Raw genomic sequence first — 16,967 nt, forward strand, 5'->3', positions numbered from 1 at the left:
GGAGAGGGCGTGTCTGGGGAGGCCTGAGTGCACGGCGAGTCCCGTGGGCAGGGGCTGAGTCCTGAGGATGGGTGGGGAGGGTGGGCAGTGACCCCTGAGCGCGGCTGCTCTGGGGGAAGAGGCTGACCCGTGTGGATCCCCACAGGAAGAAGGGGCTCTGATCATCGAGGGGCTCCTCAACATCTCCTGGGGACTGAGGCGGCCCATCCGGCTCCAGATACAGGATGACAGAGAGCGCGTGCACCTCTCCCCCGCCTCCTGGGCACCAGGACACCCGTGAGTGCCAGGCTGGGTGGGGCGGGGCCAGGTGGTCTCCGTGACACCCGTTCAACCCAAAAGTATCGTTTGGGGTGTCGGGGGTGGGGGAAGTTGCTCTCAGCCTAGCCCCATTCCCATTTGGGGCAGGAGCATGGCAGGATAACCCAACCTCATCCCTGTCACCCCGTGACGTCCTCAGCCCATGACCTCACCTGCCAACCTGCAGCCTCACCCCCAGGTGGTCCTTCTCCATGACAACCAAATCACCTCCCTCTTGGAGAACATTCCAGGCTCCCCTCACCTCTGGCTGTGCTTCTCAAACTTGCTTTGTCCGTAAGAGAGAGAGGGCTCTGGGGGGGGGGGGCTTCCAACACCCTCTGCAAGTTAAGCATCTCAGCATCTCCTGTTCTATGTTAAAAACGCACACAATTTTAGCCTCCTCCTGCTCTGCTTTCATTCCAATATCAGAATTTATTTTTATAAATTTATCAGAATTTAATATCAGATTTATTTAACTATCAGAAGAATGTTTCGATCAGGATGAAATGGCTTTCTATCTGCCTTATCGTTTTAGTGGACGTTTGCCTCTTCCCACCCCACCCCATAGACGGGCAGTTTGCTGCTGCGTTTTGCTTGCTTCTGCATGTAATAAATCCTTCTAAGAGTCAGAAATTCAAAACATTTTCCCCTTCAGAAACTGAAGTAAAGTTGCTTCTCTGAGAGCCCTTAACACATTGACACCCCTGGGGCGTCCCCAGGTATCCCTGGTCACTCATAGCAAATTTTGAGCCGCACAGACTTAGAGCTTAGAGTTTGGATGGGCTCCTTAGAAAGGAGGGTAAAAGTGGTCACACGCGCAGTCTCAGACAAGGGCCTGCAGAGGCCTCTCAGCATTGGGTTGGATGCTCTGTCTGCTCCTTGCAGGTTCCTCCTCACCATGTGGCTACTTCCCATCACGCCCATTCCTTCCCCAGCCCACCACCAGCTACCCTGGCTTGGAGACCACCCTGCTCAGAGGCCTGGAGGTTGGCTCCCTCGAGGTTGCTGCTGCCCAGCCCCCGCAGGCCTGAGGGCAGCCCAGAGAGCCCCCTCGGCATGTGGCCGCAGATGCCAGCTGCCTCAGCCCAGCCCCCAGCAGCACCCGGGCACTGTGTGTGTCCCTGTGTCCATGCAACGGCGCCCAGCACAGTACACCGGGTCTTCAGGACAGACTCCCTCTCCTTCCAGCAGACACTGGGGCAATCCTTTGCCTTTCTTTTAATCTTTTACGTTGACTTAATATGAAATCCTGGCCTCAGCTCTGCCTGCCCTGATTCTTGCCTGTGTCCTGTCCCCAAAGGCAGCCAACCTCTTCCCTTTGACCTGAGCTACTTTTCTCTGCCTACAGCCCTCTGAGCACCACGATTGTCTCTTTTCAGAAAGGAGCCACCTCTTCAGGATGGCAGAGTCACTGCCCAAGAACCAGGCGCTCAGGCCGGACCCAGGGAGGAGAGTTCCAGAGACAGCTCAGGTCAGGGGGGCCCTGTCCTGCTCATCTGGGGTGGGAAGGAAGGGAGGGGTTGGCTCATGACCACCGTCTCTGAATATCAGCTTTGTGGAGTAGCAAAGAATGGCCTGTTTCCCTTCAGCTGCAGCCCCTGCTAAATCCCTCCTTAACCCGGAAGAGGCTTTCTCATCGACTCCTCACCGAGGGAAAAGGAATCAGAGGCTTGCAGAGGTGATGTCGTTTGCCTGAGTCCCTGCAACACGCACCCTTATAGAAAGGAGAGAACATCAGCAGAGGGTGCGGCTGCCTCCTGGCCTTGCAGGCATCTGGGACCTCTTCCCCACACACTGGGATCCATCCCTGTGTGTCTGTCCTCTCGGTGCTCTCCCCTTGCACTCAGTGAAGGGCTTGTCCCAGAGGACAGGGCTGGGGCTGTCAAAGTCCTGCTCTGGATCCCTGGAGACGGAGGCCCGGAGGCTTATGGCCATGTGGCATGGTGACACAGGTTATCCTGTCTGGGGATCACCTTTCCCATCTGCAAAGTGGGCATCACGCAGGCTGGACCCCAGCCTCCGACTCAGGGACAGTGGTCACATCGCCGTCTGCTGCAGCCCAGTGCTACAGGGAGCCACGCTCCACACTCGGGACCACCACGGGAGCAGTTCTGTCACCACCGCCCTCACCCCAGCCTGACCCCCTCATCCACTTCTCACCACAGAGCCCGTGGAGGAGGACGAGGAGACCCCACAGCTTATGCGGACCAAGAGCGATGCAGCCTGTGTGATCCAGAGGCGGCCCAGGTGCCGCGCCCCCGGTGAGGCCCAGAGGATCCGGCGACATCGGTTCTCTATCAACGGGCACTTTTACAACCACAAGGTGATGTCCCAGCCTGGCCTCTCCCCTGGGCCCTGAAGCTGAGGCCACAGGGAACAGCCCCAAGCACGGGTGTAACCACTGGGCCTTCTGTAGGCCGGGCCCCGTGGCGGTCATGCCAGAATTCACCCTCACCATGGCCCTGTGTGCAGATGTGGTCATGCCCCTGCCCCGATGGAGAAACGGGCTCAGGAGGAGAACTGTCTCGCCCAAAGTCACATCAAAATATCATTCCACTTCATGGCCCCAAAGCCTGTATATTTTCCATCACACACTCACTGTCAATTCATTCTCAAAAGTTGCATGGAGGGCTTCCCTGGTGGCGCAGTGGTTGAGAGTCCACCTGCCAATGCAGGGGATGCGGGTTCGTGCCCCGGTCTGGGAAGATCCCACATGCCGCGGAGCAGCTCGGTCCGTGAGCCATGGCCACTGAGCCTGCGCGTCCGGAGCCTGTGCTCTGCAACAGGAGAGGCCACAACAGTGAGAGGCCCACGTACCGCAAAAAAAAAAAAAAAGTTGCATGGATATTTGGAAAGTGATACCAAATTCACTTTTAATCAGGCGATTTTCTATGAGGTTTCCACCCAAGCTCAGTTGATATGGGAACGTCCTGTCCCCTACTGTCATTTCCACTTGGTAGATGAAGGCAACTAGGTTGAGGTGTGCCCAGGAGCACGTGTGTCTGTGTCCCAGAGAACCCACACTTCTCCTTATTCCCAGCAATTAGCCTTTTGTCCAAGTATTGTACTGACCTCAGGAAAAAGAGCTCCTTCCCCAGATGACATCATTCCGTAAACAAACCAAACTGTAAAAGGAGAAGTTGATTACTATAAATGGCACGAGTGGCCGTGTGGGTGAGGCCCTAGATGGGAGTGTCCTGGTAACAGAGCCACATCCTGCAGCACTGGGAAACTGGAAGCCAAGGTTTTTAGGTTAAGCAGCTGCCTTCTTGATAGGTGATGACTCGTGGGAGGGGAAGGGGAGCCTGGGCAAAGGGAGGTCTCAGGGTCAGATCTGAAGGACAGTCCCCCAGGTGAGGTCTGCTGGGAGCCATTCAAGCCACTCTTGGGGTGCCCTGCACTTCGGGATGAAGAATTCAGCAAGGCAGCTGAAAGGACCCTGCTTCACCATCAGGACCTCCCTCCACTCCCTGCTAGGTTTGCAGTGAGTGTTCATGAGGGACAATAGGTTATCTTTACTAAATCCAGGAAAACCCAGGACTATTTGAGAGTAGTTTCCTGAGAGAGGGAGGGGGAGGCAGGGCTGAAGTTAAACAGAGATTAAGAATGTCTAGATTAGCCAAAGAACCCACCGTCTGACTTGGGTATTCTTTAAATCTTGCTCCAAAGGGGTTTTGTCCTTAAAGTGTTAAGTACCATGTGCTAGTATTTGAATATATATTGATATGCTATTTTAAGGGATTACTCAAAAATTTAGAAAGACTATTTGCACGGGTTTAGGCTCTTTCTAGTTCTACATTCCTAAAAAGGAGCTTTTTGCTCCATGACTCAGGGTACCAAATAGTGGAATTTGTCTTCAGTACATTCACCTCTACTCTAAAGGAGTCATCTCTAAGAGGGGTGTTGGGCACATTAAATCTTACGTTAGTCATTCGAAATGTCACAGGGACATGGAGATGTCTGAGCACCCTGTAGCCTTTGAAATGAACAAATGAACAGTGAGGGCTTTCATCACAGCCTTTCATGTCCATTGGAGCCATCCTGCCAAGAAGGGCTTCTTAGCCAGCCAGCCCAACACTCGATACACTACCCATTCAGGCCCCAGTAAGGGCAGATTTTCCCCCAGTCACAGATTTACCTGCGCCGAAATGTAGACCCATTCTTCCAGGCAAATTGAGTACCTGCCAGGACAGGAACTAGTGTCTTAGGCATGTTGGACAGTTGATTCACATCTCCTGGATGAGTAAGGGGCTCCCTCTTTTTCTCCCTGCGCTACATGCATTCAGAATCAGTGTCCCTAGAAATCAGGCAACAAAGTACTTGAGCCACAGGCAACAATTAAAAAAAAAAAATTCCTAGAATTAACTTCCTGGGGTTGTTATTCCAGGTTTTATTTCTTAGAACTGTACCCTATTGCTTCACTCAATTATTTTCCAAAAGTGTTCTTATTCACAGCAATGTTGGCTTGATTTCCAGACTGGGTCAAACTTAGTACTTGTTTTCACTGCTTTGCCCTGGCCTGTTAGATTCAAATGTGTTCTGTGAGGGGAAAACCACTGTGGTTAGAGATGGGAAAACAGCCACGGTACCCTTGTTCCTATATGGAGTTGGTTGGTATCTTCTTGAGAAAAAACTTCAGGCAGAAGAAACACTAACAATGTCTTATTGACATGACCTTTCTTCTCCTAGAAATAGCCTGACTTCTGTATTCCATATTTCTTAGAAACTGAAAACCTAGGCTGGCTTTCTGTATCACCCAGAGGCATTCTACATTTCACTGTGCAGAAGGCAGGTCCAAGTTTGAGTCTGGCTCTGGTACTCGGGGACCAGCTGCAGACGCTGAACAAGTCCCTCGCACACCCCGAGCCCCTACTGGGAAAAGCAGAGCTAGGGCCATACGGGAGGAATGTGTGAATTGGAATTTGGAAAGCGAGGAGGAGCTTACCCACACGGAAGTCAGACACGCAGGGAGGCCCCTGTGCCACAGTGGTGAAGCATGGGGTTTGGGGCAGCTCTGCCCTTTCTAGATGGGTGATGCTGACAAGCCCCTTAACCTGTCCAAGCTTCCATGTCTTTCCTAAGAAAAGGGGACTAGTGACAGGTACTTCTAAGGGCTGTCGTGAGAATTAAATCAAAGATTATATATAAAGTGTTTAGCAGGTTTCCTACCTAGCTAGTGATCATTGAGGACTCAATAAGCCTCAGACAATGCCCTGGTTGACTTTCACGGATGGTGTCTCATAAACAAAGGCAAGATACCTGTGAGAATGTCACGGGCCCCCATAACTGTGCAGAAGCCATGTGGCTAGAGCACAGGGTACTTGGGAGGGAACCATGTATCACATGTGCATAACATGAGAGGAGCCACGGATGGCACTGTCTAGGCTGTGGGACATGCTGTAAGACAGTACTTCTCAAAGTGTACCCTACAGATAGCATCACGGGGCAGTTTCCTCAAATGCAGATTTTTTTTTTTTTGCGGTACGCGGGCCTCTCACTGGTGTGGCCTCTCTCGTTGCTGAGCGCAGGCTCCGGACTTGCAGGCTCAGCGGCCATGGCTAACGGGCCCAGCCACTCCACGGCATGTGGGATCTTCCCGGACCGGGGCATGAACCCGTGTCCCCTGCATCGGCAGGCGGACTCTCAACCACTGCGCCACCAGGGAAGCCCTTGAATGCAGATTTTGATCCAGGAGTCTGGACTCGGGGGGCCTGAGACTGTAGCTGACAGCTGGTCCAGAACACACTTTGAGTTGCAGAATTTTGAAAGGTTGTTCCTCTGGCCAACAGTGTGGGTAATGGATTGAAAGGGCGGAGACTGGAAGGGGAGAGTTGAGAAGCTGATGCAGTGTAAGCGGAGGGCCTCACCTCAGGCACCACTGGGAGCATGGAGAGGAGTGGACAGATTGGAGAATGTTCAGCCTTCGGATCAGCAGACACTTGGTGATTTGATGGATAGAAAGAGTGAAGGAGAGACTGGTTCCCCCAACCCCTTGTGAGTTACTTCTACGGCCCTGGTTCCTGGAATCCAGAGAGCTGGACCTTATAGCTTTGTAGGCATCTTCCTTAGAGGCCTCTGTAAGATGTGAGTTGTTACAGCTTCCCTGTGCGTGCCCAGATCTGGGCATAGCTCGTGTGTGGATCTTTGTGGATGGATAGACGCAGGTGTTCCCGAAGCTCAGGTTCGCCTACTGCTCCAGCCTGCTCAGCACCATCTGGCCGACAGTATGCCCAGACCCTGTGTGATGTCAGCCCCGTGTCCCCTCTGGACTTGCCCTGAACTGCCTCCCCGTTCCTGTACAGACCTCCGTGTTTACTCCTGCCTATGGGTCCATGACCAACGTGAGAGTCAACAGCACCATGACCACCCTGCAGGTCCTCACCCTGCTGCTGAACAAGTTCCGAGTAAGTCTGGCCACAGACGGCCCTGCCCCAGTTGCTGGTGGTTTGCTGTTCTGTTGGGGGAGGGGGCTGGAGAAAGCCATGGCTCCTGGCTAGAAGGATGACCAAGGTTTCCTCAGCTGAGCTGGCATCTCTGGGAATTTAAGCAGAGAGAGGGGAGGGTCCCTGGGGATTTGTGTGTGTGGCACTGAGGATGTGGTTACTACCAGGGGTCCCTTTCTGTCTCTCCTGTCTGGAAAAGCCGTGGTCTGACTTCCTATTACTACCTGTGCAGGTGGAAAATGGTCCCAGTGAGTTTGCACTCTACATCGTTCACGAGTCTGGGGGTAAGTGTCTGCCTTTGCTTCCTGATCATAAAAACAAAAGTCCCTGTCCATTTGGCAAGCTCACCAGCTGTGCTCCTTCTCTGAGGGCTGGGCTGGCTTGTGCAGCGGGCACGCGGCAGGTGCCCTCCTGGCCTCGGGACATGCTATGCCCCCACCACGAGCATCCCTCCCAGGCCCAAATCCAGGCACACTGTCATCCCTTTGAGAATCCCACCAAAACCATATGGTAAGCCACTCTCTCCAGTAGGTTCAGCAGGGAGTGGGGAGGAATGTGCATCTGGGTCTTCAAGGTGGAACAGAAGCCCCTCGCCCACTGAGAACTGCTGTTGCAGAACTTGTACTGCATGGCCCTGTGTCCAGTGCTGCACAGCACAGGTCTGATAACTGAGCAGGACTGGCCTCCCCAAGTCCACTTCCCCATTCCCCGCTCCTTCAGCCACGGTTCCTCTCGGAGCTGGGCCTTCACTGAAGGACATGATCACACATCATCAGGGCAGTGTCCACCACACAACACCTGGCAGTGTTGCCAGGCCCCCTGGACACCTGTCTTCCATTACGTTCCTGTCCTGGAACAAAGAGACACAGAGATGCCATGAATTTTGTCCACCGCTTTCTTTTTCAGAGAGGACAAAATTAAAAGACTCTGAGTACCCGCTGATTTCCAGAATCCTGCACGGGCCCTGTGAGAAGATTGCCAGGATATTCCTGATGGAAGCTGACTTGGGCGAGGAAGTCCCCCACGAAGTGAGTGAGAGCTGAGGCTCGGGGAGGCCTGCTCCTGAGTTAGGGGCTGGGGGACAGCATGGCGGACCCCCAAGGGCTCTTAAGGTGACCTTGGGCAGAGCCCTCTTGGGCGATGCTTCCAGGGCCCCCATGGCCGTTCTGAAGGACCAGTACAGTATTGGTTTCAGCCCTTCTTCTTCCTGTCAGCCACCACCAGATGTATCAGCTGGCTCAGGGGAGATAAGAAGTTGGGTCTTAGAAAACCATGGCCTGGCCTTTCCCCCTCAGACAGATAGAATCTTTTCCTTCGTTGGAGCGTGGTTTGTTGTCATTGCATTAAAGCCCACAACAAGGGCTCCTTAACTAGGGCCTAACTAGGGCTTATGGAAGGGACCCTATGGAGGTCTGTGTCTCAGGACAGCCTGAGTCCTGGCTGGGCAATGGGCACATTTCCAAACTCCCTGCACAGAAAAGGACTGTAGGGTGTGGACCCCAAGGAGAAGGCCCAGTGACCCTGTATCCCTTGAGCCATTCAGACTAGTGTAGTTTCATTCCATTGTTAAAAACAATGGCATTCCCACCGCCTCCACCCCACCCCCAGAGAACACCTAGTGTGACTCCACTCACTATTGAATGCTTTTCCTAAAATTCAGCTTAATCTTTCCTCCCAGCGATCGTAGTTGCCTTTGAGGTAAGAATGGGCTCCATCCTCCCATCCTGGTACACACAGAGCAGTGCTGGGCGTGGGAGGAAAGCAGGACCGCCTCTTCCTTGGATTTAAGACTGCTGAGTCAGCCACTATGGAAGCCACGAGGAAAAGAAAACACACTTTGGCTTCTAATTTAAAACACATTAAAATGTTCTTGGATTTTCTAGGTCGCTCAGTACATTAAGTTTGAAATGCCGGTGCTGGACAGTTTTGTTGAAAAATTAAAAGAAGAGGAGGAAAGAGAAATAATCAAACTGACCATGAAGTAAGCAGCACTTAAAGAGCCAGTCGTGGGTACTGAACGTCAGGGCAAGTCTGCAGGGCAGAGCACCCGGGCCCGCGGCTGGGAGGCCTCTCTCCTCCAGGTGTGCCAGGTGTCCTCACGCAGCTCGGGGACACCTGCTAACCCTGGCTCCCCAGCACCTCCCTCTGACCCCTTGCTCAACACTGACACCAAGCTGGGGTGACAGCCTGCCAGAATAGGGGGATGCAGCCCAGACCACTCCTCTAGCCTCGGCAATCTCGCCAGCACAGGACAGGCACACGCTGCTGAAAGATGCCCAGGAGAGTCAGGCAGGAGCACGGGTGGGCCCTGGACCAGGGCTGTGCGTTCTGCTGGTGACATTGCTCTGGAGGAACAACCGAGAGGGGGCCTGCTTGTGCACCTTCTGCCTCGCCTGGGCCTTTCACGCTAGCCGGAATTCTAGGCCTGTCCCAAAGCAGCAGTTATTGGAACTGCCTGCACCAGCTGATGTTTGCAGGTGCAGGGGACCAGTTCAATGGAAAGGTGAGCAGGTGTTACCTGCTGGCTCCTGGGGAAGCTACCTCAGGGCCCGGCTGTGTGAGGTCAGCCAGGTTGCACATCCCAATGATCTGTCTCTCCCTCTGCAGGGGAAGCTCGGTCCCAGAGTCCCTCTTAGGCAGGGAAGGAGAGAGGCTGCTGTGAGGGCCCGCGGTCAGGGGACTGGTTCCGATTCTGGCATCTGGCTGAATGATTCTTAGAAAGGCTTCTATGTGTGCAGTCAGGCCCCATTCAGGCAGTCAGCAGAGACCTCGATCAGAGGAAACAGTCTACATGCAGTCAGCAGTGTCACCGTGGCTAGAAAGGACTTGAGGGTCACCTGGTCAGCCTGTTCAATGTACAGAGAGGAAACAGCGGCCTGTGATAAGGAGGCAGCACCACGTGACTGCAGAGCCAGGGCTTGAACGCAGGCTTCCTGATCCCTACTTTGCCGCCCTGTATACTCCAGCACACTCCTGTCTGTACTGGAGAATCTTTTTTTTTTTTTAACATCTTTATTGGAGTATAATTGCTTTACAATGGTGTGTTAGTTTCTGCTTTATAACAAAGTGAATCAGCTATGCATATACATATGTCCCCATATCTTGTACTGGAGAATCTTTGGAATAGAAAGATCACTCTGCTTTGAAGCTTGGCAGGCTCTGCAGCCCTGTTTGACTGCTCCTCAAAGCCAGTGGTCTTGTGGGATGTGGGCCTGGCTTTTCCCTCTCCTGGCAGAGGAGAGATAGTGGCCACTAATCAGCTGGTCAGGAGCCGTGGGTCTCCGGGCCCAGCATCTATGTGCTCCCTTGCTCGCCCCCTCCCTGTCCCCTCCAGTAGCAGTAAGTCCTCTTGGCTGTGTCTCCCTCCAGGTTCCAAGCCCTGCGTCTGACGATGCTACAGCGCCTGGAGCAGCTGGTGGAGGCCAAGTAGCCCACCAGCACCTGCCTCTTCCGAAGCCCCCAGCAGCCAGCGCACTCTGAGCGCTGGTGGCCGGGCCCTGATTGTCACACACATTGGTCACACTGGCTGAGGAATCCAGCACCCGTGTTTCTACCTGTCCACCTGCCTAGGTAGCGTGAGTCCCATGTCCCTGCCTCTTGGCTCCAAGGTGAGCACTCACAGTGCCCAGACCTAAGCCTGAGGAGCCAGGAACTTGCTGGGTGGGGTCTGCGTGTGAGACTGGCCTGGGCCGTGAGCAGCCCTGAAGCTGTGACATGGGCCACTTATGTAGCTGCATAGCATGGCCAGTTCTGTTCACTCCACACGTCTCCTGCTCACGGGAGCAGGACATGACCTTGTTGCTAGGGCGTGGGCTCCATCTGCTCTCCCAGTGCCCAGCCCAGAACCACAAGCCCTTATCCTCATCAAACACATGAGCCACTCGACCCCTGTCTGCCCTCGTCTCATGCTGCCACTCAGAAACTCCGCTGGGTAAAGCAAGGGCTGCCAGCGGGTATGGGGTGTGCGATGCTCCCAGCCATCACTTCACCATGGCGTCCCTGGCCCTCGAGCCTCTGATGTCACTCCATGAGCCTCACATAGCCCCGTGCCCCGGCAGCAGAGGTCAGACTGGGAGTAAGACCACCAGCAGCCCATCTTCTCTCTGCAACACTCACTCTGAGCTTCCTCAGCAAGACCTGAAGGGATTCTTACAAGGAGCTCGCTGCCAGAAACATGTCAGTTTGATCACATTGAGGAGGTGACCCGCGTGGCATTGTAAAGGATGCTGCCAGGGTGCGTGCGGGTCCAGGAGCTGTCCAGGGACCGCCGGCAGTGGCTCGGGAAGGCCGCGCTCTGCCCCGTTGCTGCTCTCCTCGGACACCTGTGTGCCTCCTGCCCTCTCTGGGTGTGCGTTCCTCCTCTCTCAATACTTCCCATCAAAGGGCCACCAAGGGAAAAATGTCTGTTTGAGGAGAAAGGGCTTTGAATTCCCTGGGGCCAGATGCAGAACGATCTGGGTTTGTGAGCTGATGGAAAACATCTGGAATGAACAAGAAGGCATTTGCAAAAATTGTGTAACAGTTTACATTGGTCATGTGAGGTGTTTGTCCAAAACAGAGCAAACTGAAGACCAAGTTCTCCCACTGGGGCCCATGGATAGCGGATTTAAAGGGAAAAAGTATAAAGTCTCCCAAATACAGAAATTCAATATGAGGGAGATTCCCTCGGTGCCTTGTGCAGCGCCCATAAAGAACAGAGCCTGGGAGCAGCCGTGCCAATGGAACCCACCGTTCAGGGTGAACTTCGCAACAGGATTGCCCCGACCTGGCACAGAGGCAGGCGCAGAGACGCCCAGGGGAGGGTCCGCTGTAGTTTCTGCTGTCTCTGCTTGCCTTTGGCAGCATAGTTTCCTGGGTACTCAATAAAGGTGTGAGGTATTGAACTGAAGGAGTTAGGTCCAAGCTTTATTTTTTGCTTGTGTGTGTCCACCCTGACCTTCTGACCCAACCTCTGACACTCCTGTCCCACAGGCCGCGTGGCCAAGTTTGGCAGAAGAGCCAAAGCTGAGCCACAGCCCGCGGCTCATGACACTGACACGACTCCTTCCTTTCCGTGCACATGCTTGGGGCTGGTGTGGGGCCTGAGGACAGAGGCAGCTGCAGGGCCCAGAGGAGGAGTCATTGGTGGGGGTCTGTGGACAGCCTGGACAACAAGCACAAGGGTCACCCCGAATCGCAGAGTCCCAGCATCAGGAGGACCTCGGGAATCTTGCAGGGCTGGGGGCGGGGCAAGGTGACAGGGTCTAGGAGAGGGTAGAGAACGACTCAAACAGGGCTCCTCGGTAAAATAGTGAAACAGCTCCCAGACCGTATTTATAAGCTCAGGTCAAGCACAACTGTTGTCCATTGTTCAGCAGTAATTGAGGGACCGCCTTGTGCCAGACCTGTGCTCAGCCCTAGAGGGACAAAGACAGAGCCATGCTGTGCCCTGTGTTCAGGGGTCTCAGACAAGACCTGGGAGAAGCAGGCCACACACCCTGGATGGTCAGGGGACCAGCAGGGCAGAGAGATGGTGAAGGTCCCTGGAAGGAGGCCCAAGGCTGAGCCCGACTTGCCTAAGAGAGTGTGTGTGACATTCTAGCCTGAAGAGGCCTGCCAGCCCTGGAGCAGACAGGGCTTGGCACATGGGAAGCCATCAGATGAAGAAACCCTCTGTAAACATCCCCAGTTTTGCTTTTGGGGTTTTTTTTCTTTCAGTTGTTACAATATTACTTCATTTAAGGCCTATCTCGATACGTGTCACTTGTGAAATAGAATTATCAAAACTAACTTCTGAATAACATAGCTAAGAAATCACTAACAAGTTGTACAAAAAGGGGAAAATGTACAGACATACCTCAGAGATGTTGCAGGGTTGGTTCCAGGCCACTGCAATAAAGCAAATATCACAATAAAGTGAGTCACACAGATTGGTTTCCCAGTGCATATAAAAATTACATTTATGCCCTACTATAGTCTAAAGTGTACAATGGCATTTTGTCTAAAAAAACAATGTACGTACCTTAATTTTAAAATACGTTATTGCTAAAAAATGCTAACAATCATTTGAGCCAAGTTGTAATCTTTTTGCAATAGAAACATCAAAGATTATTGATCACAGATCACCATAACAAATATAATAATGAAAGGCTTGAAAATTGTGATGTCAACTGAAAAAAAAACACAACCTAAAATTTGTGAGTTATGTTTTATTTGGGGACCTTACTGAGAACTATATCCCATGAGACAGCCTGTCAGACAGCTCTGAGGAACTGTTCCAAAGAGGTAGGGGAGGAACCAAGATATGCAGGAGTTTTTGCTTAAAAAAAAAAAAGCCAAACATGTAGTTGAACACCAAAACATGACTGCTGACCACAAAAAGCAGAAGTCTCAAGTTAATGATTTTAGTGCCTTTTGGTGTATGGGAAGATGCAAGAGTCTGGGTTCATTAAAATTATTCCTTAGATACGCATCTTAACTATCTAGGGCCAGTATCCTGTTTCTCTCCATCCTAAGCTGCCCTCAGGGTGCACCCCTTGGAGCAGCTGCAGTGGCTGATGTCTTGATAGCACCAACATTTCTTGTTTACTGAAATGGCTGGCTACATTTTTTTTGTCCACAGTGAGAATTACCAAAATGTGACACAGAGACGCAAAGTGAGCAAAGGTTATTGGGAAAATGGCACCAATGGATTTATTCAATGCAGGGTTGCCACAAACCTTCAATTAAAACAAACAAACAAAATGCAATACCTGTGAAGCACTATAAAGCAAAGCACAGTAAAACAAGGTATGCCTGTGCACTTCTGCAATCATCTGGGGCGTTACAAAACTTTTCATCAACACTACTTGCTTTTCAGAGGCAATTTGAAAAGCTGCTAATTCAGCTCACCCCGACTTTCTCTGTTTGGCTCTGCGGTTTCCTGATGGTTTGTATGGGAGTTCCATGTGCCTCTCTCCACAGAGCATAGATCATTTGTCATATGTTGCTTAACTCACTGGTATCGCAGGTAGTAAATGTTATCCAAAGATAAAGTGAAGAATTCCTGTGATGAGTGTCCTCTCCTAAAACAGGACAGTCTTCCCAGGTCAGGCCTCCGGAACCAGGGAAAATCATAAACACAGGATAAAATCAACGTGATTGCAAAAGAAGATCTGAACTCAGGAAAAACAGGGTGATTTGCCCAGAGCAAATTACCAGAAGGAACCAAAAAAGAGCTTGTTTTTCCCATGGTGATAACCATATGCTACCTGCTTAGAATGTTTACAAGAAAATGGATTAAAGACCTTCCCACTGTTAAAATAATGCTGTTTGTCCACCCAGGATACATCTGGCCCCTTAGTCCTAGGGAAACAAAGCACGAGGCTTATCCTGTCGGATCAGGTGATCTGTGGAGAAGCTGGCAATACACAATGTGCCCATGTGGGCAGGACACAGATGCCCTGCAGCTGCAAAGCAGCAGTGGGATATTTTTGTCAGGTGCCCTGCTGGGCAGCAGCCTCCCTGCCCCTCAGTCCCTCAGCCATGATCGGGCAGGAAAGGCAGTCGGACTCAAGCCTTTCCAAATGTAAAAACAGCAAGTACAAGTGCTGTATTTAGCCCCCATGAGCTGTGATTGTCTGGGAGAAAGCCAGCTGCTGACCCGCCCTTGGACTCCCAGCATTCGGGTGGGGCTCTGCTCCCTCCTGGCTGGGCTTTTAACAGAGATGTTTTCTGCAAACTCAGGAATGGGAATTCCCAGAGTTTCCTTTCCCAGAGAACCCAAAGGAAACAGAAAGCAAAGTCTCAGACTTGGTGGACAGAACCCTTGTTCAGGGGCCCTTCATGGGAGATAGACTGCTCCTTACTGCACTTGGCCCTTGGACCACACATGTGACCGGCTTCTTTTGCATTGTTGCCAAATGCAGACCCAAGGCAGCAGTGCTCCCTGTTGAGACAGTGCTTTTTGGTGTGTGTCTCTGTCTGTCTGCAAGGGAGTGGGGTGCAAGGGACAAAGCCATAGTAAAAGGAAGCTGTCTTGCCAAGACTGTTCTCAGCCCAGAAGCCTCTTCTTCCTAGAATGAGCCCTTCAAATACAACTGGGCTCAGGGACACACTGGACCCCACTGCGAGCTGTTTCCCAGAGGAACCCCAGCCATTAAGGGATCTGGCCTCTCTTGACCCAGTTTTCCCAGAAAGATCTTCTATCAGGTTAGGTGAATATCTGGGGGTATGTTAGGTTTGGGATGTCCATCACACGTGCAAATGGCATTGAGTAATTAACTGGATATATAAATCTAGAGTTCAGTAATATTTGCATCCCAAGGTTGGACTGGAGTTACCAGTTAGGGAGTCTTCAGCGACTACAGATGGTATCTGAAGCCATTAGACTGAAGGAGTTCTGCAGGCAAACGAGGGCCCGGAGAGAAGAGAGGAGATGGGGTGACCCAGCACAGGTTAGGTTGGCGGAGGAGGAGGTTGGCTGTAAGAAATGAGAACCAGGAGAGATCATTACTAAAGAGAAAAAAGGGGGTGTGTTGGAAATCACGAGACTTTGGAGCCATTCCAGTCCTTGGCCATCCACTTATACACTGTCTGAACTCGAGCAAACTTCTACCCTAAGCCTTGGTTTCCTTACCTGTAAAATGAGTATGATCGTTCCCATTTTGTAAGGGCTTTTTGGTATAATCAAGTAAGTTGACTCATGAAAAATATCGGGAACAGTTTAGGCTGTCCAAAAGTACCTCTATATAATAATTAAACAATATTTGTAAAAGAATGAAGTCTCAGGGTGGGATAGACTGGTGTTGCGTTTCAAAAGCCGTGACACACAGGCTGCAGCTCGTCGGCCCTGTGGGTGGCTCCTCCATCTCAAAGGTCTTGTGGTCCTGGGGGCCACAGGACGCCTTCCAGGGGTAGGAGAGGAAAACAAAACGGCAGGAAGAAACGAAAAGTTGCTTTTTTCCGCTGGGCCCGTGAGCATAGAGGGTCACTCCGCCAGGATCCTAGAGCGACCGCGCGGCGCAGGCGAACGGCTCGGCCTGCACTTCCGGTGGCGCGAAGGGCGCGGGGCGAGCGAGCGAGGGCGGCGGCGGGCTGGCGCGGTGAGTGGGTCGGGGCCTCAGGAGCGCGAGCTGGCCGCTGTGGGGCGGTGCCGACTGGGCAACGGGCTGCCGGGCGCGGCTTCGGTCCTCAACTCCCGGCTGCCGCGAGGGCTCTGCCGTGGCTGGCGCCGGGGGCGGAGGGAGCGGGGCGGGCCAGGCCTGCGAGGAGCGGCAGCCAGAGGCCTCGGGAGAGCGGAGATCTTAACGGAAGCCCGGGCGAGTTGAGGCCAGAGGAGGACAGGCCCGGGATCGTGAGCAGCATTCCTTACGCCCTCCATCAGTCGCGTGTCAGGATAAAACAGATTGAAGCAAGCGCTTGGGTAGCACAGGGCTGTTCTGAGCGACTTACAGATTCATTTAAACTTCTAACACCATGATAATGTAGTGGCCTTATTGTCATCCCCATTTTATGGACGAGAAAGCAGGCACATTCCAGTGAGGCGTATTCGCATGGCCAACAGCTCGTTTCACTCAAGTTTCCCTTAATACCCGCACTTGCTGTGAAATGAGGCTGAGCACCAGTCGGAGCGCTGGACTTGGCGTTGGAAGTTGGGGCTGCAGTCAGTTCTGCCACTAAGAATACAGGCTCTGGGGTTAGGCTACTAGGGGGTGGGAACCTGGCCAAAGTATACCTGCCTTTCCTTAGAAATGGAAGTAAAATGAAGATAATCCCATAAAGCTGCTCTGAGAATTAGATAGCCCAGTGACTGGCACCCAGGCTGCCTGTTGGTATGATTTCCTCATCTGTAGTGTTCTAGATGGTTTAGATAGTCTCTGAGTTTCCTACTAGAACTGACTTCTGTAGTGTTGAAAAATAAACGTGGGGTGTTTTTCACTGTATAATTACCATTATAGCTATTTTTGAACACCAACATCATGTACCTGACATACCTCCTTGTAATAGATGTTCTATAAATATTTACTAAAGTTAAGAAATGAGTAGTGCTCTCTCTGTAGTTTTGTGTTGTATGCAGTTTGCTTTTTCTGATACTTACCTTAATTGCAGCAGATATACTTAAATACACGAAGTCTCAGCACTGTCAGGCCTGGAGTCTCAATTATACAATAAGATGATGGAAAGGCAAGAACAATGATGTAATTTTTGTTTTCAGTTATTTGCTTTGTAAGCTTGTGTGCAGAGACCCAGGGTAATTACTCCCATTTT

The 16,967-nt window shown here is 52.1% G+C and overlaps 1 protein-coding gene and 1 non-coding gene across 6 annotated transcripts in view; one reads left to right on the forward strand and one right to left on the reverse strand.

Annotated features, from left to right (window-relative positions):
- Positions 1-11,628, forward strand: part of RASSF4 (Ras association domain family member 4) — a 34,313-nt gene extending 22,685 nt beyond the window's left edge. For 3 of the 5 annotated variants that reach the window (XM_019933204.3, XM_033841592.2, XM_019933164.3), the window contains exons 4-11: positions 146-276; positions 1,677-1,768; positions 2,463-2,620; positions 6,600-6,701; positions 6,973-7,024; positions 7,647-7,768; positions 8,624-8,721; positions 10,110-11,628. In XM_019933204.3, the coding sequence (XP_019788763.1) occupies positions 146-276; positions 1,677-1,768; positions 2,463-2,620; positions 6,600-6,701; positions 6,973-7,024; positions 7,647-7,768; positions 8,624-8,721; positions 10,110-10,170 (816 nt within the window). In that variant the 3' untranslated portion in view covers positions 10,171-11,628. Of the gene's footprint in view, positions 1-145; positions 277-1,676; positions 1,769-2,462; positions 2,621-6,599; positions 6,702-6,972; positions 7,025-7,646; positions 7,769-8,418; positions 8,567-8,623; positions 8,722-10,109 lie in introns of those variants that run through there. The other 2 variants (XM_019933274.3, XM_073793337.1) reach the window with 2 other exon arrangements.
- LOC101322569 (DEPP autophagy regulator 1) lies at positions 3,089-15,474 on the reverse strand. The gene is made up of 5 exons (XR_012326531.1): positions 15,337-15,474; positions 13,611-15,180; positions 12,577-12,608; positions 8,375-11,983; positions 3,089-7,590 (listed from the first exon to the last, which is right to left on the reverse strand). It is a non-coding gene; the product is annotated as a DEPP autophagy regulator 1 (transcript).
- Between the last annotated feature and the right edge of the window lie 1,493 nt (positions 15,475-16,967).

This window comes from Tursiops truncatus, chromosome 16, assembly GCF_011762595.2.
Source record: "Tursiops truncatus isolate mTurTru1 chromosome 16, mTurTru1.mat.Y, whole genome shotgun sequence".
NCBI lineage: Eukaryota > Metazoa > Chordata > Mammalia > Artiodactyla > Delphinidae > Tursiops > Tursiops truncatus.